The sequence below is a fragment of the Brassica napus genome, chromosome C2, assembly GCF_020379485.1.
Source record: "Brassica napus cultivar Da-Ae chromosome C2, Da-Ae, whole genome shotgun sequence".
Lineage (NCBI taxonomy): Eukaryota > Viridiplantae > Streptophyta > Magnoliopsida > Brassicales > Brassicaceae > Brassica > Brassica napus.
The window spans coordinates 32,589,786-32,608,028 of record NC_063445.1 but is presented as its reverse complement, the minus strand read 5'-3'; the positions used below and the strand labels follow the sequence as shown (position 1 = coordinate 32,608,028).

At 47.8% G+C, this 18,243-nt stretch overlaps 2 protein-coding genes across 2 annotated transcripts; both read left to right on the top strand.

Moving 5' to 3' along the window:
• Nucleotides 1–3,055: 3,055 nt before the first annotated feature.
• Nucleotides 3,056–4,060, top strand: LOC125582348. The gene has a single exon (XM_048749006.1). It carries the CDS (start codon nucleotides 3,056–3,058, stop codon nucleotides 4,058–4,060), a length of 1,005 nt encoding a protein of 334 aa, XP_048604963.1.
• Nucleotides 4,061–14,327: 10,267 nt separating this feature from the next.
• Nucleotides 14,328–15,786, top strand: LOC106369694. The gene is made up of 5 exons (XM_013809815.1): nucleotides 14,328–14,628; nucleotides 14,717–14,911; nucleotides 15,005–15,353; nucleotides 15,423–15,561; nucleotides 15,628–15,786. Exons 1-5 carry the CDS (start codon nucleotides 14,328–14,330, stop codon nucleotides 15,784–15,786), a joined length of 1,143 nt encoding a protein of 380 aa, XP_013665269.1.
• Nucleotides 15,787–18,243: the final 2,457 nt, after the last annotated feature.

Sequence of the window (18,243 nt, the reverse complement as noted above, 5' to 3'; positions counted from 1 at the left end):
TACTGATGCTCCTTGAGGTTTTGATGTTGTAGATGTAGCTGCTTGCCTCGTCTCGGGATTGTACCTTGACTTTTGGCAGGGGGAACATTCAACATGTTCTTCTTGGTACTTGGAGATAACCTAGTTGACTCTTGGTACCAGAGTAGAATTCTTGGACATGTTGTTTGCGGTGAGCGGTAGTGTCCATGCCGAATAGAGAAGGTGGAACCTCTAGTTGAACTCTGCCATTGATTCTCGACCACTCTCAACTATGTATATTGCAATCTGCCCCCGTAGGTAGGCTACAATCAATGCTAGGATGGCCTTGTGTTGTGCTTTCTTGGAACCTGGAGGACCATGGGCATGTTTTCCCAGAATCTGAAGATTTAGAGATACGTCCTTCTGAAACTCATGGCTCGTGGATGTGTTTCTTCATAAATCGGAGTTTGTATGGACTTTTCGCCCAGGAACCCTGAGACTGGATGGACTTTCGTCCTTGAACCCGGAGGCTGGATGAACTTTTATCCAGGGACCCGGAGGCTGTAGGATGAATCCCTTCTTCGAACCTGGAGGTTTTAGGATGTAACCCTTTTGGTCCCAGAGGTCCTAAGGTGTTACGTCGAGCTCTGCCCCTGTGAGTAAGCTGCTCTTAATCGTGTGCGACATTGCACTCTGCCCCCGTAGGTAGGCCACTATCAATGTCATTTTTTAGATGTTGCATTATGCCACTCGTAAGTAGGCCACTATCAACATCTGTTTATAAGTTCGTAAACTTTCTGAGGGGTATCGTATTCCACCTCCCTTAGGTAGGTTTCTATCGATATGAATTTCCCTACGAAGGATCCATGGACCTTCGTTTCTGGCCCGGAGGCCGTTTATAACCCGGAGATCGTTTTGAACCCGGAGGTCACTTTTGGACCCGGAGGTTGAGTGGGAATCCAGAGGTTCCTTCAGACCCTGAGGTCGTATTTAGGACCCTGAGGTCGAATAAGGACCCGAAGGTCGTTTGGGAAACCAGAGGTTCCTTAAGACCCAAAGGTCGTATTTAGGACCCAAAGGTCGAATAAGGACCCGGAGGTCGAATAAGGACCTGAAGGTCGTTTTGAACCCGGAGGTTGCTCTGGACCCGGAGGTCGTTTGGGAACCCGGAGGTTCCTTCGGGACCCGGATGTCCTTTTGAACCCGGAGGTTTGTTTTTAACCCGAAGGTCATTTTTTACCCAGAGGTTGCTCTAGACCCGGAGGTCGTTTTGAACCTGGAGGTTGCTCTGGACCCGGAGGTTGTTTGGGAACCTGGAGGTTCCTTCTTGACCCGGAGGTCGTTTTGAACCTGGGGTTATATAAAACCTGGGGTTGCAGGAATTGGCATTTTTTGTTCGATGCTCCCTGCGTAAGAGTAAGCGTGTAAGCTCCTTACGCAGTACTTTGTGTTGGGGTAAAATATCCCGGTATCATTTCCTCCAGCCTATAGGCAGGACCCAGACCCTCGGGTCCCCGATAAGGGAACACTCCGGGTCCCCGATAAGGGAACACTCCGGGTCCCCGCTGGAACCGAGCTCCCTTCCAAGAAATGGAAAACTTCCGATAAGGAGAACCTTCCATATTTCCGATTATGGAAGAGTTTACCCTAATGGAACCGACCCCTAGACGACTATATAACAGCTACTACAACCCTAAAGCAAGGGATCGACCTCTCGAAGGCTTAGAGACTAAGGCTAGACGGCTAGAACTAGGTTTATCTAATTATCTTTGTAACCTCTTTCGTTCTTGTTCATCTAGTCAATAAATCATCTCTTCAAACCTGCCTTATTATTCTTTAACTTAAAATCCTCACGAAATACATACAAAGTCACCCGGTTTACCAGCCTATCCATCGTTCCGTAGTACTCACAAAGAGCCTACACAAAAATCCCCTAACAGTTTGGCGCTAGAAGGAGGGGAGTAATCTAACTACGTGATGGTGGCGGAGGATGAGCACGGCGAACCAACTTCAGCTGCCCAAACGACAGCTGAGCTTCAAAAGCAAATAGACGGCTTGCAAAGCCAAATCACCGATATGCATCGAGCTCGAGAGGCTACCGGAGAAAACCCCGCCTCTCTTCAGAAGTTGAAAGTCTGAAGGAAAAACTTGACGAACACTCCAAACAGCTGGTGCAAAGCGCCGAGAAGCTAAGCCAGCTTCAGTCGGAGAACACTGTCCTCCAGGACCAAAACCAAGCCCTCAACACGGCAGGCAACAAGAAGCGTCGTTTCAACACTCCGATCCGAACTATGGGAAATCTGAACACGCCCAGCACTGGAGGAGGTACAACCGATACACCTCCTACGTCGGGTGTAGCTGGGGCAACTAGGGAAGGGACCGAGAATCCTCAAATCCACGACCTAGAAGAGAGTGATTCCAAGCCGAAACCCAGGAATGAAGCACCTGAGAGGACTGCAGCAACAGAATCCTCCATAACCGCCTACCTGGAACAGATTTTCTCTCAGAGATTCGACGCCATGCAGTCCATGGTAGAATGCCTACCAGGAGTAGCTCCCCCAATCTGGAGGAGTAACCCAGATTCTTATGCCAATACCCCCTTCGTGGAGGAAATCGCCTCAGTCGAGATGCCTAGAAAATTCTCCTTCCCTAGCATCAAGATGTATGACGGTACTGGCGACCCCGACGATCACATCGCGCAGTACAAGCATGGATGTTGGCAGTTGCACTCCCTAAGGAATCCTACGAAGCCACGATGTGCAAAGGGTTCGGTTCCACAATGATCGGACCTGCCTTGCAGTGGTACATCAATCTCCCTACCACGTCCATATATTCCTTCGCAAGCCTAAGCGACAAATTCGTGGAGCAGTTCGCAAGTAGTAGAAGCCTGGAGAAGACTTCAGATGGTCTCTACAAGATCCTCCAGCATCGAGTGGAACTCCTGTGAAACTACATAGCCCGCTTCAACCAGGAGAAAGTGGCGGTCCCCGAATGCAGCATCCCTACTGCGATCTCTGCCTTCAAAAGAGGTCTACTTCCAGACGGGGGGGGGGGGGGAGGGCTATACAAAGAGTTGACCATGTACCTTTGCAAGACCATGGAAGATGTGCTGTCCCGAGCCTGGGCGCAGGTGAAGTGGGAGGAAGATGTTGCAAGCCGTACCAAGGCTCAACCAAAGCAGGACAAAAGGTCAGCCCGATCAGATCGAGGAGACCGAGAAGAAAGATCCTCCCAAAAGAGATCCAAGGACTCCGGAAGCAGGAACCGGGGCAGGTTCCAATACTGGCCATTAGAAAAAGAAGAGGGGATGTCTGTGTCTACCTGGCCCGATATCTCCCATCACTCAATATCCACACCAGAGCTGGTCAACACGTTGAGGCAGATGGGCCAACAGGTCAAGTGGCCCCCAAAAATGAAAGCACCTGACTCATTCCGGAACCCGGGACTCTGGTGCGACTTCCATCGTGAACACGGCTACAAAACTGAAGACTGCGTCGCCCTGAAGATCGAGGTCAACGAACTGCTCCAAAAGGGGCATCTCCGAGAATTCCTTTCACAGAAAGCCAAGGCTCATCTTAGTAAAGAAGCATCAGGGAAATCCAAAGGGGACGCACCAAGCTCACCACCTCGCCAGAACCGGGTGATTCATGTCATCTCAGGAGGCTCTGAGGTAAGTGGCGTGAGTCATGCAACTGCGAAGAAGAGCACCCGTAATGCTAAACGCGGCCTGGAGACTACTCAACCTAAGCGCCTACTTCTAAGTACCGACGAGATAAGCTTCACAGCCAAGGAGCAAGAGAAGATATTAGCTGCCTACCATGACGCTCTAGTTGTCTTTCTCACCATAGTGAACTGTTTGGTGAAAAGAATACTAGTAGACAACGGGTCCTCCAGCAATATCATCTTCCTGACGGCGTACCAAGACCTAGGGTTAGAGGAGAATACCCTGACGCGCAAAGTAACCCCACTCATCTGGTTCAGCGGCGAGGTCAAGCAAACTGCTGGGGAGGTTGTTCTGCCAGTATATGCTGAAGGGATCAACCTATCTACCAAATTTCTGGTCGTGGACTGCCAATTGGCATACAACATGATCTTAGGATGACCCTTGATTCACGACATGGGAGCAGTCCCCTCAACCCTCCATCAAATAGTGAAGTTCCCTACACCCTGGGGCACCAGAGAAATCCGAGGAGACCAGGAGAATTCTAGGTCCTGCTACCAGACCACCTTAAAAGGAAAGACCAAGGTCTTATAACAATTACAGAGGAGACCTCAGTTCCCGCGGAATCGGGAATCATGGGTCAATAATAGGGGCAATTGAGGAACCCTCTGCATAGTCCGGACCTTACATCCAAAAAGCTTCCAAAGAGCTTACGTCGACCGCTTCGCATGGTCTCTCTCCCCTAAAAACCTGCAAGGCTGCACCTGCTCGTAAAATCTCATCCCCACAAAACCCTCGTTGTAACACCCCCGAACCGTCCTAAGCATATCGATCCACCGGCCAACAATCAAACAAGAACATGACCGACAGACGACCCACACCAAGGGTTGGAGATGAAAGGCCAACCGGCCAGCCAACAATCAAAAAAGAACATGACTGACCGTCCAACCCAACACCATGGTCTGGAAGCGCTACGTGACAGGCTAGGGAAGATCCGACCAGAGTCACAAACTTTACTCCACGACCTAGACCAGTTCATCCACTAACTCGTCTCGATGCGTCAAGGCATAAGGCTTTGCAACCCGTACCTAGAGTTAGCGTTTTCTGTTAGATCAAGGCCTAAGGCTTTTCAACCCGTACCTCGACCTAACGTTGTGTTAGACCAGACTAGTCAAATATCAGAGTACTCATGAAGCGCATATAAAACGATTACTTTTATTTATTTAGGAAATATTCATACATTGAATAATTCAAGACTGGGCCCGGCCTAATGCCAAATCGAGTCAACTTAACACAATTCACAATACCGTTTACAAAAGGCATGAAAATCTACACCGGCGGTCCTAACGTCCAGCACCAAGCTATCCGATCATCCTTACCTAAAGCGACCTGGAAAAAGGACAACAGAGTTTGATGAGTAATCTAGTATTACTCAGTGAGCTGGCGGCCTCTACCCGCAACCTAGACTCTAACCCAGACAACCCAAAATAACAATCAATATAGCCCTAGCAAGCAATGAAAGCTAAGGCTAAGCAAACTGTTACTAAGTTAGACTTGGCCTCCTGCATGATCTAACTTCAAGTAACGGGAACCTGCAAGAAAACAAGTCAACAACCAATCCCTAGTTAACCATATATACGCTTGAGTTGATTGCTCATGTAGTGTTAGACACTTTGACTATACAAGTATCATTAGCCGATCGACCAACAATCAAACAAGAACATGATCGGCCAACCAATGATAACGAATAGCTTTAATATCCACCACCCTTCACAAGCAATCACTCGAACACATACAGGCCAACGTCAGGCCTACAATAACCAAATACACACCAAGCCTAATCCGGTACCTAAACCAGACTTAAGACTTAATGTTAGAACCTGCAAGCAAATCAATCAACCACAATCACAATAATAACTATGAGTATCTACGACTCGATCTAACTCGTAACACCGTATATCGGTGCTATACTAACTCTAGGGTTCCAAAACCCACTACTACACTCTATAACAACACAACAAACTACCCCGGGAAATGGTGACTTAGTGTTCATCCTCTCTATCAGCAATATCCTATATTCCTACCACAAAGGCCAGAAGAAGGAACTTTCAACCGACCGCGGCCCACAGTCCTTCGGGTCACCGCGCGACAGCCCACAGTCCTTCGGGTCACCGCGCGACAGCCCACATTCCTTCGGGTCACTGCCACATTACACCGTCGTGTAATACTCAGCCATAGGACATGACCCCGTTCGTCTAAGTCTTCCTGGTCCAGGGAATAAGGGGTTTCCTTGAACCCGCTGGGTAAGAGGCTGAGGAAACACTAATCACCCCTACAAAAGCCTAGTATTGGCGGGTAACGCACATACTGTCGGCAACACTCACACAACACAAACTCAATCTAGAACCTAACCTAAAGATAAAGTTCCAGATCCTAAGTAGACTCTCGACTCTACAAGACTAACCAATAGTACCAGTAGTCCGGCCTATGTGGCCTAAGACCCTTAGTACTAACTACTAAGCTACAATATCAATAGTAAATCATTCAATCAAACCGTTACCCAGATAGTCCAGCCTCCCACTGAGAAACTATCTTTAAAGATAACGGGAACCTGCACTAATCATATCAACACGCAAGAATATAAAACATGATGCATCCTAGCCCTAGTCCTAGTTAGGTTATTAACTCAGTCTTAATTCCATTCATCTCAGCTTAGCCCTTGCTAAACTGAGTCCGGTTCGATAATAAAATAACCCTAAGGACTCTACCATTCAATAGCGTAATCATTCTAAACTATATGCAACTCGATCTATCCTAAATTCCAAGTGGAATTCAAACAAACCAACTCACAGTGTTCTAGGCGAGAAGCAGCTGGTTGATCTGAGAGGACTTAGCCAAAACCCAAGGTGAACATCTTGACTGGCTGGGCTGAACTGACCTCGACTTGGACAGAACCTCAGCTTCACCATGAAGAAACTGACAGGCCTCGACAGACTGATCTGGACAGAATCTCCTTTAGCTCCTGGACAGTTCTTCGGACTTTCCGGCGGAGTATCAAGCAGAACTTCGACTGATCTGAACCCGTGGAACTGAACTAACTCTGGACAGCACCTTCACTTGATCATCAATGGAACTAAATGGCCTGGACAAAATGATTTGGACAGAACTTCTGCGTCACAATCGTAGAGAATCGTCGATTGGACGGAACTGACCATCTCAGTGAGAATCGACTACACTCTAAGTCGACCACTTTGCTTCTCTCTCTCTTTCTCTCTGGCCACTATGACTTGATTCCCATCTTAGCTGATCTTCATTTGATTGAATTTCAGTTGGACAGAACCTTCCCAAGGTGATGACTCAAAATCAGTAGAGAACTGATCTCGAAAACTCTCTAAAACTCTCGAAATAGCTCGGAATCACTTGCTTTCTTTTTCTACTTTTCTCTCGCGGTTTAACTGGATTTGGACAGGTCTGGATGTGTTGAAATGAGCAAGGGTCGTGTATTTATAGAAGACATCAACCAATCAGATTCAGGTTGGTGGCAGCCCGTGTGTCGCTTCGCATGGCTCCGGACGCATGCGCGGCGGCACCTCGTGCTCTACATGGCTGGCTGCATGTCCAGGACACATGCAGGACGCCACCACTCCTCCCAGATGTCAGGCTGCATGACTGGAACTCATGCAAGGCGCCACAGCATCACACACATGGCTGGCCGCATGCTTCGGTTGCATGCGCGGAGACACCTCGTGCTTGGTCGATCCACCTTGTGCTTCTACATGTCAAGCTGCTTGTGCAGCTTCCATGCACGGTGACACCTCGAGCTTCTTTATACACTCAGCTTTCTGGACAGTTGACACCACGTTCTGAACCCATGCAAAGAGCCACCTCGAGCTTCTCGGTCCATTGGCCTGATTTCGGTCCTTCCGGTAAATATCTGACCCGCGATTAATCCCGAATATTTTTCTGCTCCCGTTCTGATGAGCTGAATATTTTTAATAAACTCCAATCTGAACTCTGACCTTGGTGGTAAATATTTTCCGATCCTCTGGCTTCATCAAAAACTTCCATAATACCAAAATTAGGGTTTTCGTCCAATTTTGGGGTTTTCCGTCGTGCTTCGATCCCGTCGTGCTTGCTTCCCCTCGTGCTTGCTTCCCATCGTGCTTACTTCCCGTCGTCCTTTATTCCCATCATGTTTCCAATGTCTTCGAAATAATATTCCCTCTGCATAGTCCGGACCCTACATCCAAAAAAGCTTCCAGAGAGCTTACGTCGACCCCTTCGCATGGTCTCCCCTAAAAACCTGCAAGGCTGCACCTGCTCGTAAAATCTGGTACCCACAGGACCCTCGTCCTCCGCCTCACATAGATAATATAGCCAGAAGCTTCAACAGTTATCAACCGGCGATCTCACGGATAAACGAGTGGGGCACGAACACCTCGACAAAACCCCCTCAGAAGAGAGCTCCCAGCAGGCACCAGACGGAGATAGGAGACCTCCGAACACATTTGCTCCAGTGGATGAATGCGACCACATGCTTCATGGAAGCGCTGAAAACCTCCATCGATAGGAGACAGTGGCCCCCGAACGTCAACAGCACAGAGATCCGCAAGGGCTGGGGCATGAAACAACTCCCAAACAGGTTCCCTAGATTCAAAAAAATGCAGAACCCTGCAGAGGATGAAGGAACCCTCCAGCGAAGACATTCGTCTCAAAAGCAAGTCAAACCCCACGGGTCACGCAGCAATAAGAGGTAAAACATGGCCTAACCACCGGGGTATCTCGCAAGCTGATATCTTGTACGGTCTCCGGACCATGATTTCTATATAATTATTCTACCTTTTATTTAAGCATTATGTTTTTCTACTCATATGTACGGTGAAAGTCTACGGACGTAGCCTATATAATAAAATAGTTCAGACTATAAAGAGAGTACGAATACCATAATACTTAAAGGGGCAAACGAGCTGGATCAGGTCAAAGAGACCTCCGATCCTGGCCAAACCTCAATGATAAGTGGCACGACCACACAAAAACAAAACAGATATGAGACAAAAGGTAGGAATGGGTCTGCGCAAGCCCGAGTATGCCGTCAATACTACCTAAAACCCCTGTATAGCCACAGGCATATCGGGGTCCCAAACTAAAATACCAAAAAAGTGAAAGGTACTTGTATTAAAACGCTACGTGCTAAATTAATACAGGGGACACGAGGTAAAATTGCCACTGAGCAAGTGCAAAAGTCCGGGAGCATCTTAATGTTTCTCCAGACATGGAAAACAGCGTAAGTCTGGCACTTCGGTTTTCAACCACACCAGCACCCTCTAAGACTGATATTGGCTTTCTGCAGAAAGCAGAGTGCAGCACGGGAACTCGATAGTGACCAGCCACGAGCGGTAGAAAACGATACCCAACAGGTACCGAGAGTGGCCACACCTAAGTTGGTAGAATGCGGTCCCTTTAAATTTTAATTTCGGGTTCTGAGAAAGAACTCCGGGCTCAGATAGGCCTTAGGGCCAAGAACCTACGGGTTCCTTAAAAGGACCTCAGGGTCCAAAGATTATGAGTCTAAAACAAGACCTCAAGGTCAGGAACCTATCGGTTCTCTTTATAACTTAATTCTGGATTCTGAGAATTCCGGGCTCAGATATGCTTTAAAGGTCAGGAACCTACGGGTTCCCTAAAAAGAACCTCAGGGTCCAAGGACTATGAGTCCAATTCAAGACCTCAGGGTCCAGAATCTACGGGTTCTTAAAAAGGGACCTCCGGGTCCCAACGTCATATAAAGTCTCTAAGCGATCCCAGGGGCCTCGAAAGAGATTCAACCCTATGAGACCTATGAGGTCCGATCGTCGTAAAATCCAGAGGTTCTAAGGAATCTAGACTTTCAGGATCCCTGAATCCATATCTATAACGCCTATAAAGGCTCAAGGTTACCAAACGATTGGATCAACGCTTGACTCTCCAGTTCTTCGAAGACGATCCAAGATCCTAAGATCATCAGACGACCTGCATTTTTTTCCAAAAGAGAGACAATCGCAGAAGCAAGCATCATATAAAGATCTCAAAAGAAGGAAAATGCAAATCCAGAAAAGCTTATTTAAAGCCACAACAGGGCCATCATGCAAACAAATTCAGAGCAAGCCAAGAAAGGCCGCTACTGCAACAATGGAAAGAATATAAATTCAAAAGGAAGATCCTCCAGGCCTCGAATCGATATCCATCCTAGAATCCGGAGGAATGGTGGGCTCGTTCTCAAATGTAGGAACCGGGGCACCTTTATTCTTGGCCTCCTCCAAGACCACTGTCTTGTATTGCGCCAAAGCTTTGGCCAGATCCCATTGGTCGTTCTCTCTCTGCAACCATTCTCTCATCAGCTCCCACCGAGCGGTAATTCTTGCCCCGCTTACAGCCATCACCGTCTCAAGCCTCAGATTTTCCATGGCCTCTTCTAGCTCCTGGTTCTTCTTGCCAACGCTCAATGCATCCTCCGAGGATATCTCGGCCGACCTCTCCACATCCTTGATCTTATCCTTAAGACCACGACTCTCTAGTTCACGGGCTATGCGCTGGGCCTTCTCCTCCGAAATATGATTCTTCAGTTCTTCCAGCTCCTCTCGGCTGATCGACGAGCTCTCAAGAGACAGCTGCTCCCCAAGGTGATATAGCTGGGAGATGTTCTACAAGAAAGCTCATCAACCTATCAAGAGTCAGAACGGAAAGAAATCAAAATCATAACAACATACCCGAAGAAGTCCTCCTTGAAGAACCTTGATAACTTCCAGGGGCTTTCCCGAAGGGAGAGTGGTACCATCATGAGGAAACACCTGAAGATTTAAGTTAGATAAAGCCGCAGCAAGATTCCCCGCAGAACCCACAACTTCAGCCGACTGGTATGACGCCCGTGTCGCCACACCTCCACCCCTGGCCTTCTTAGCACGAGTCAAAACAGAGGGTTTGATTTTCACCATCGTCGCCTGACGACTTCCAGTAATCATCAAATCATCGCGGGATACGGTTCTGCTCGCAGACCCCTTTTTTGCGGACATACTCTTCGCTGCCTTTTGATAAGCTACGAAAGGATCATTGCTAGTATCTCCAGACATGCTTCCTGAGCCAAAGAATGTCAATCCTCACGAGTATTCAGAGCAAAGCAATCAAAAGTGAAAACGCTTACCCCAGAGGCCGCTACGTCGCAAGGCGCTACCCCTAAGCAAGAAAGGTACTTGGCGACGATCAAGAGGAAGTTAGCCTGGAACATAACAAGGCATCACCAACAAAACAAACCAGAGAGTCAAAAGCTGCAAATATCAAATAAGATGACTTTAGCATGAGCGACAGCCATCTTCACATAAGCCTCACGCTCCGTCATATTTCGCAAAGAAGCAAGCGGATACCCAGCAGGTTTGAAATGCCTCACCAAGTGAGCAACGCTATCCGGATCCTCCGTGATAGGACAATCCTTGGAGGAGAAAACTGCCAATGAAACGGTTTAGCAACAGCCGTCTCACCCGAAACACCAAGGCGATGGTCTGAACCATGCGTTTTAGCCTTCTTCGGAGGATGATCACGCCCCTGCGAACCAGTCGGGCTACTCGACTTAACACGAATAGCAGACTTTTCACCCTCGAGGTCCTTTCCCTATAGGGTTGAAGCCCACGTGAGTCGGGTCTCCTCACGAAGAACTTCTATGAGCGCTTCGCTCACGTCACCGGATCGAATGCGTTCCATATTAACACTACCAGCTCGAGTTCATATCCTTTCGGAGTCACGAAGGGTCGTTCTTCTCGATGCCATGTCCTCTTGAGAAGTAAGAACAAAGAATTTAACTGAGTATTGTGGTAAAACCTAAAACAAAGTGAAGCTTTATAAAGACCAGGTCATCACCGTATCTCAACGATCTAAGTAAAAGAATCTCGAAGGCTAAGGAAGAAAAGATTTTCCAAAAATCATGTTTATCCATCTACGATAATCGAAAGCTCGCAATCAAAGATCACGAAAAAGGGTACAAAATACCAAGAAAAATATATCAAACAAAAGAGATTAACTAGAATCGGATCTATCGGGAACAGACAATCCCCCGACTTGATCCACCGAATCTTCGGAAACTTGAGGAAGATCGAGCTCGGAGATCGACCAATCCGACATGGCGGCCGAAGCAACAAGACCTTCACAATCTTCCTCCATCTCCTTCAAACGAGCAAGCTCAGCATCCACGGTTAGGCCCCCATCCTTAAGCTCGTTCAGAAGATCAATGTTGGTGATCACCTCTTGCAGCTGGATCTCAGCGGACACCTCCTTCTTCTTGCTCATCCATTTCTCCTTCAGATAATGGAGAATCTCTCGGTATCGCTTTGCGATATCGCGACGAGCAGTACAGGAAGCACGACGAATATCCCGACCCCTCTCGACCTCAAGCGCCGCAATCTTGGCCTTCTGAGCAATGACCTAGGTCGTAAGAGCCTAGTTCTCTTGGCGAGTCCTCCTCCAATCATATGTCAAAGCCTCGATCTTCTCAGCATCCATTTTTCACTCGCGTTTGGTGGCTTCGAGCTCCTCCGAAAGCCTCTTGATCTCGGAATTAATGCGCTCGATCACATTTTCATTCCGGGAAGCCTCGACGCGATCCGCCATCACCACAACGTACTCGTTGAAGACTTCCATTACCTAAAAGGAAAATGAAGGGACAAATGAGTACCTCAAAGCGCCTTTCAAAAAGAAAACAAAGCAAGAAACAAACCTTAGAGCTCGCGACCGCAACCTTAGCATAGGCTTCCTTCTCATCCAAAGTAGCAAGGGATGGGAGACGACAGCCCACAGATCTCATGCGAACGGCGAGAGAGATCAAGTCGCTTGGGACGCGAACAAAAAACCATCGCCTTCAGAAACAAACCTAGAACGGGATGGACCAGGTAAGGAAGCCTTCGACGATCGACGTCGCTTACAGGTCGCAGCAGCGGTCTCGTCTTCCGAACCAGGGCTCAACGAGAAAGGTGACCATCTCTCCTCGGAAGCACCGTCATCGTCGGAGTCTCGAATCAAGATCAAAGGAGGGCTATCAGAAGCTTGGCTCCTTGATGCCGAACCAGAAGCACGAAACGACGACCTCCTCACGAACTGCGTAACCAAACGATCTGAAAATTGAGCTTGAATGGAAGGACTCGCAATGACTTCCCGAGAGTGTTCCGTCTCATCCTCAGGACCCCCTACAACCGATGGGGCCCGATTAGTCCCTTCTGGCATGGCAAAAGCAGCTCGGATTTGGGTCCGGTCAAACGATGACCAGTTCGAACGACTTCTATGAAGGACTCCGAACAGACCACATATCTCGTTTGACATCAAAGAACTTCCAGAAGGAGTAGAAGCAATTAAAAAACTAACATACATTTTCGGCCCAATTCCAGGGAAGTCGAGAGAAATCAAAGTTGCCCACAGACGCTTGATCCACCTTAAAAACGAAAAACTGCTCATGCCACTTCGGATCGCGATAGGGGATGTCCTCAATGACATGGCGACCCGGGCGCGGAGACATGAGGAAGGTACCAGGATTCTGCTTGTTTCGCTTCACCGAAGGAAAGACCTTCCTCCCTAGCCCTAACCAAGAACGCGATAAGATGCCTAATAAAATTCAGGAGGATTTGAGTAAACGATAAACCAAGCTCCGCCAGAATCTCGACCACAGCCTCCGGAATCAGGAAGGTAAGACCGAAAAACTGAAAGAAAGAAAGAAAGGCTCCGCAATACCCTCCTGTAGAACCTAAATTCTACACAAAGTATTTGATAGTGATCGGGGTTGATCTAGGGAAGATAAATGATCTGGGATCGAATACAATGAGTTGAACTAGATCAAAATGATACACACGAGTTCGATAAAGAAGGAATCTAAAAGTGGGAAGACAATAAGATTGATGTGAACGTAAGGCTCTCTCAAGGGTTTTAAACGTCCCATCTTCCTTGTTTCCTCTCCTTCCTTTATAGCGAGTCGACTCCGAGGTCCTCGTGCCAGCTCCGTGATCTCAGCTTCTTGTTGCGCGATCTCTGTGACTCCTTCTTCGAGCTCGATTCTTGTTGTGGGCCTCGAACTGTCTCGGGCCATTCCTTTAATCGTGGCCCATTTCGGTACTGACCAAAATTGGGTCCAACATTTGTCCCCCAGCCCTTGTTGGTTTATAGGGAAACCGAAAAGGTGAAAAGTGACCGTTACTTGGCGGAGTCGTGATTCTCGGGAAGTGGTGTGCCCCGCGCGTCGCCTTGATTTGACTTGTCGGCCATTTCTGGATCGTGCGGTTGAGATTAATCGTTCGTGGCTGGTTAAATCTAAGTGTTCTCGGGAACGGTTTTTCTTTATTATATATATTACTTATTCCCGAGTGGGTCATTTCCTTCGTCATCTCGATTCTTCTTCTTTCTCTGTTATCTTCTTCTCGGTCTTTCCTCTTTCTTTTGCGATATTTCTTCTCAGCTCCGAACTATGGCTGCCGAATAGGTTGGTCCTCATCTCAAGACGATTCTTAATGGGAAAGATATTGATGCTATTTACGAACTCTGGGGAGTCGATTACATTGTATAAATCGAACTTCCTGCGAGCGGTGAGACTCCGGAGAATGTGAGGCTGGGGTATTGTGGAGCTTACGCGTCTCATTTCGAAGATAGGGGCTTGTCGTTCCCTCTTCCTCGTTTCCTTCTCGAGGATTTGGCTGAGATCAGGATGGCGTTCACCCAGATGACGCCAAAATTTTTTCGATACTTCCTAGGTTGCTGGGTTCGAGCTCTGGAAGAGGGTCTCGAATTTGGTCTCAGAGAGTTAAAGCAACTATTCGCCATAAAGCGAAACAACGGCTTTCCTGGTACGATGATTCTCGCTCCTCGAGGAGGTCGTGGTATTATCGAAGGAATTCCTAATAGGGATAATCGATGGAGGGAGAAGTTTTTCGTTTTCAAGATAAATCTGGCGTCAGTCGGTGACTTTGATTTCGAGAGTATTCCTCGGGAATGGTCTGACGACATCGGTAAGTCTTATTTTGTCTCGACAAACAATGTCTGTTTCTTTTGTTTGCTGTAAGAATAAAGTTCATTTTCTTTTTAATATATATGTAGAGCCTTTTGGATCCGCACCTATGTCTCTCGAGCTCCGTGGGTTAATTGATACTTTGCGGCGGGGTAGCACTCGCAGGCTCTCCTTTACTCCTGAACGAATTCAAGCCGCCCTCGCTCTTCCACCGGGTGCAAATCGTGCTAGCCCTGTTGCCTTGAAGACTCCTGTTCGACCCGAGAGAGGTCGGGGCACAAAAAGTAAGTGGCTATTATATTGCTCTGTTTCCTGATGCTATTTGGGGCGTTTCATCGATATGATCCTGATTTTTTAAGGTTTGTTATGCTTTTTAGGAAAGAAGGATGAGGAGGCGTCGTCCAATCATGCTGACGAGCCTTCTGAGGCCGGATCGTCAGAGAGGACTCGGACAGTCCATCAAGGGCTGGTCCTTAGGTTGAGATCGCACGCTCAGTCCCCTGGTCTTCCTGCTAGGCCAGTGTCAATTGCTATTCCGTCTGGTGGAGCTCGCGAATCGCGGGATAGTTCGGTGAGTTCTGCTGGCGATCGAGCTCTTGACGACGAGATCGATTCTTCGTCTCGTCGATCTCGACGTCGAGTTTTAGAAGGGAACAACTCTGTGACTTCGAGATCATCGAACCCGAGGCCTTCTTCACCACTGCGTGCTTCCGGTGAAGGTACTTCGTAGGTTAACCCTGGTGTCCTTCCTTCGAGCACTCCCGAAGTTTTTTCGTGGTCGTTTGCGTATGACAGAGAGATCCCCATCCTTGAGAACCCCGAGTCATTAGCAACAATTTGGCGTAAGGTCAGAGAAAAGGGGTGCGAGCTTCCTTCTTTGGAACATATGCGAGAGTGCGATGCCTACGTTCGGATGGCAGTCGCAAATGCCAATGTACGTTGTCTTAGCTTGATTCTTTATGGAATGGGATGCTTAGTTTTGATGCTATCTTTTGCTTAGGCTATGGAGGCGAGCAATGATTATGCTGCTTTGATGGTGGGGCGATTGACGAGTTTTCCTAGTAAGGATGAGATTGCGGGTCACCTTCTCACGATCCAACAGCTTCGGGTGAGCTGGCTGCTGCTCGGGAGGTGGAGAACAACGCGAAGAGGATTTTGAGGAATTGAGGAGGAAGATGGCGGCTGCTGAGGCAGACAAGGTCGTTGCTCAGAACGACCTTAACTTGATGGAGGAGAAGTATAATCGAGAGATCGAAGGTCGGGACAGGAAAGCTCGCAGGGATCTCCATCTAGCTCGTGTCTCTCTTGTTAAGGAGTATGAAGGGGTCTTGGCTGCGATCGGAGATAAGTTTGAGCAGAAGGAGAAGGAGACGGCAGCGGAGATCCTTTTGCAAGAGACGCGAGCCCGTATCGAAGCTTTGACCGAGTACAGTGAGGGCGGCTTTGAGCTCAAGACGGAGTTGGATCGCCTTAAGGACCGGAAGATTTCGCTTGAGGTCGACTATGGTCTTGCTTTGGTGTCGGACCTTTCTCTCGGTCATCTCGATCTCCCCGAGGTCTCCGGCGATTCGGTCAATCAGGATTGATGCAAGGGTTGTCATGACTTAGTTTGATGTTTGGTATGTTTTGTATGTATGTTTTGTTTTTGTTGTTGGAGAAACGTATATATGTTTTCCAATGGATTTATGGGATAATACCTCTTTAATCGTATTCGTTCGATTAGGTTTAAGCCTCATTGAGCCTGTTGTTTTACCTTTTGGAAGGTATGAAACAGAGACTGATCAGGAATCTTTTTTATGGACCTTAATATGGCCTGAGAGCAAGTTTGCAAATGAGCTATGCCTGGGAATTAGATGTTCAGGATAATGGGAGAAATCTGAAGACTGTTTATTTGGTTGTTTAGGCTGCGCTCGGTGACGAGTTGCCTACGTACCCCATTCGAGGGATCAAGCCTTATCGTAGTTCCGTTTTTGGCTGAGCTGTGGGTGTCAATGCCCCCCCTAGCTCAAAGTTTTGGTCCTTATGACCGAGGTTCGGGTTTGCATTTATTTGTAATATTTCTTTAAGTGTAGGCGTTCCAAGGCCTCATTTCTAGGAAGCCTGTTTTGACCTTTTCTAGCTCGTAGACCCTGGTTTGGATTTCTTTAGTTACTTTGTATGGTCCTTCCCATTTTGTTCCGAGCTTTCCCGCTCCTGGTTCTTTTGTTCCGTTGAATACTTTCCGGAGAACTAGGTCGCCTAAGGAGAAAGAGCGGTTTCTTACGTTTGAGTCATAATAGCGTGCTGCGGCTTGTTGGTAATTTTGTATGCGTATTGCTGCTCTTTCACGTCGTTCCTCGATCATATCCAACTGATGAATTAGCATTTCTTTGTTAAGTTCGGCGTCTTCTGGACAGATCCCTCGTCGTTGGCTTGGGACCTCAATTTCGGCGGGGATTACGGCCTGGATCCCATATGATAATGAGAACGAAGTTTCACCGGTTGCGGTGTGGGGAGTTGTTCTGTAGGCCCATAGGACGCCATGTAACTCTTCTCCCCACCTCTCTTTCTTGAGGTCAAGCCTTTTCTTAAGATTGTTAATTATAGTCTTATTTGCGGCTTCGGCATGGCCATTGCATTTTGGGTACCGGGGGCTTGCAGCTTTGATTTTGATTTTCCACTTCATGCAGAATTCGTCAAACATTTTGGAAATGAATTGTGGTCCGTTTTCGGTCACTATTTCGTATGGTAGACCATGTCGACAAATGTTGTTCTTCCAAATGAAACTGGTCACCGTTGTGGCGGTGATGTTTGAGAATGCTTCGGCCTCGATCCATTTGGTGAAGTAGTCGATTAACACTAGAAGAAATTGTAGTTGGGTTGGTGAAGTAGTCGGTTACCACATCCATGGACCATTTCATGAAAGGGTACGGTGAGGATATGGTAGACAATTTTTTGGTCGGTTGATGTATCATCGGCACGTGCCTTTGGCATTTGTCGCATTTCAGCGGGAATTGCTCGCTGTCATCGGCGATCGTTGGCCAGAAGTAGCCTAATTTCTTTATCCTGATTGCTAGAGATCGTCCTCCGAAATGGCTCCCGCATCCTCCCTAGTGGGTTTGTTTTAGGATTGTGAACGCGTCGTTGGGGGAAACGCCTAAAAGATAGGGCTCGTCTTGGCTCCTTTTGTACAGTCTTTCCTCCATGATACAATAACGCGAGCTCCGGGCTTTTATTTTTCGAGCTTCCCATCTTTCGGATGGGAGCTCTCCGTCCTTTATATATTTATATATTGGGATTCTCCAATCTGGCGTTGCTCCCATTTCTTTTTTGAAAGCTTCATGCGCCTCGTTACTCGTCTCATGGACGGCTTCTTCGGGGGTAGCTGAAGTGGCAGCTGTTCTTCTGGTTCCGACGCGCGATGTGCTCGGGGCTGACTGATTGTCGAGCTCATCGTTGTTTTTCATCAACGAGAATCTGGCTTTCTCTTCGTGCCTTTCCCCGCGTTGTGATTGCATTAATGTTCGGGGAATTGTTCGCTGGAATCGGGGAATTGTTCGCTGGAAGATCGATCTCCTTGCGTGAGAGATTTATGCTTGGTTTGTCTATGCCTTCCACTGTTATTATTCTTTTAATC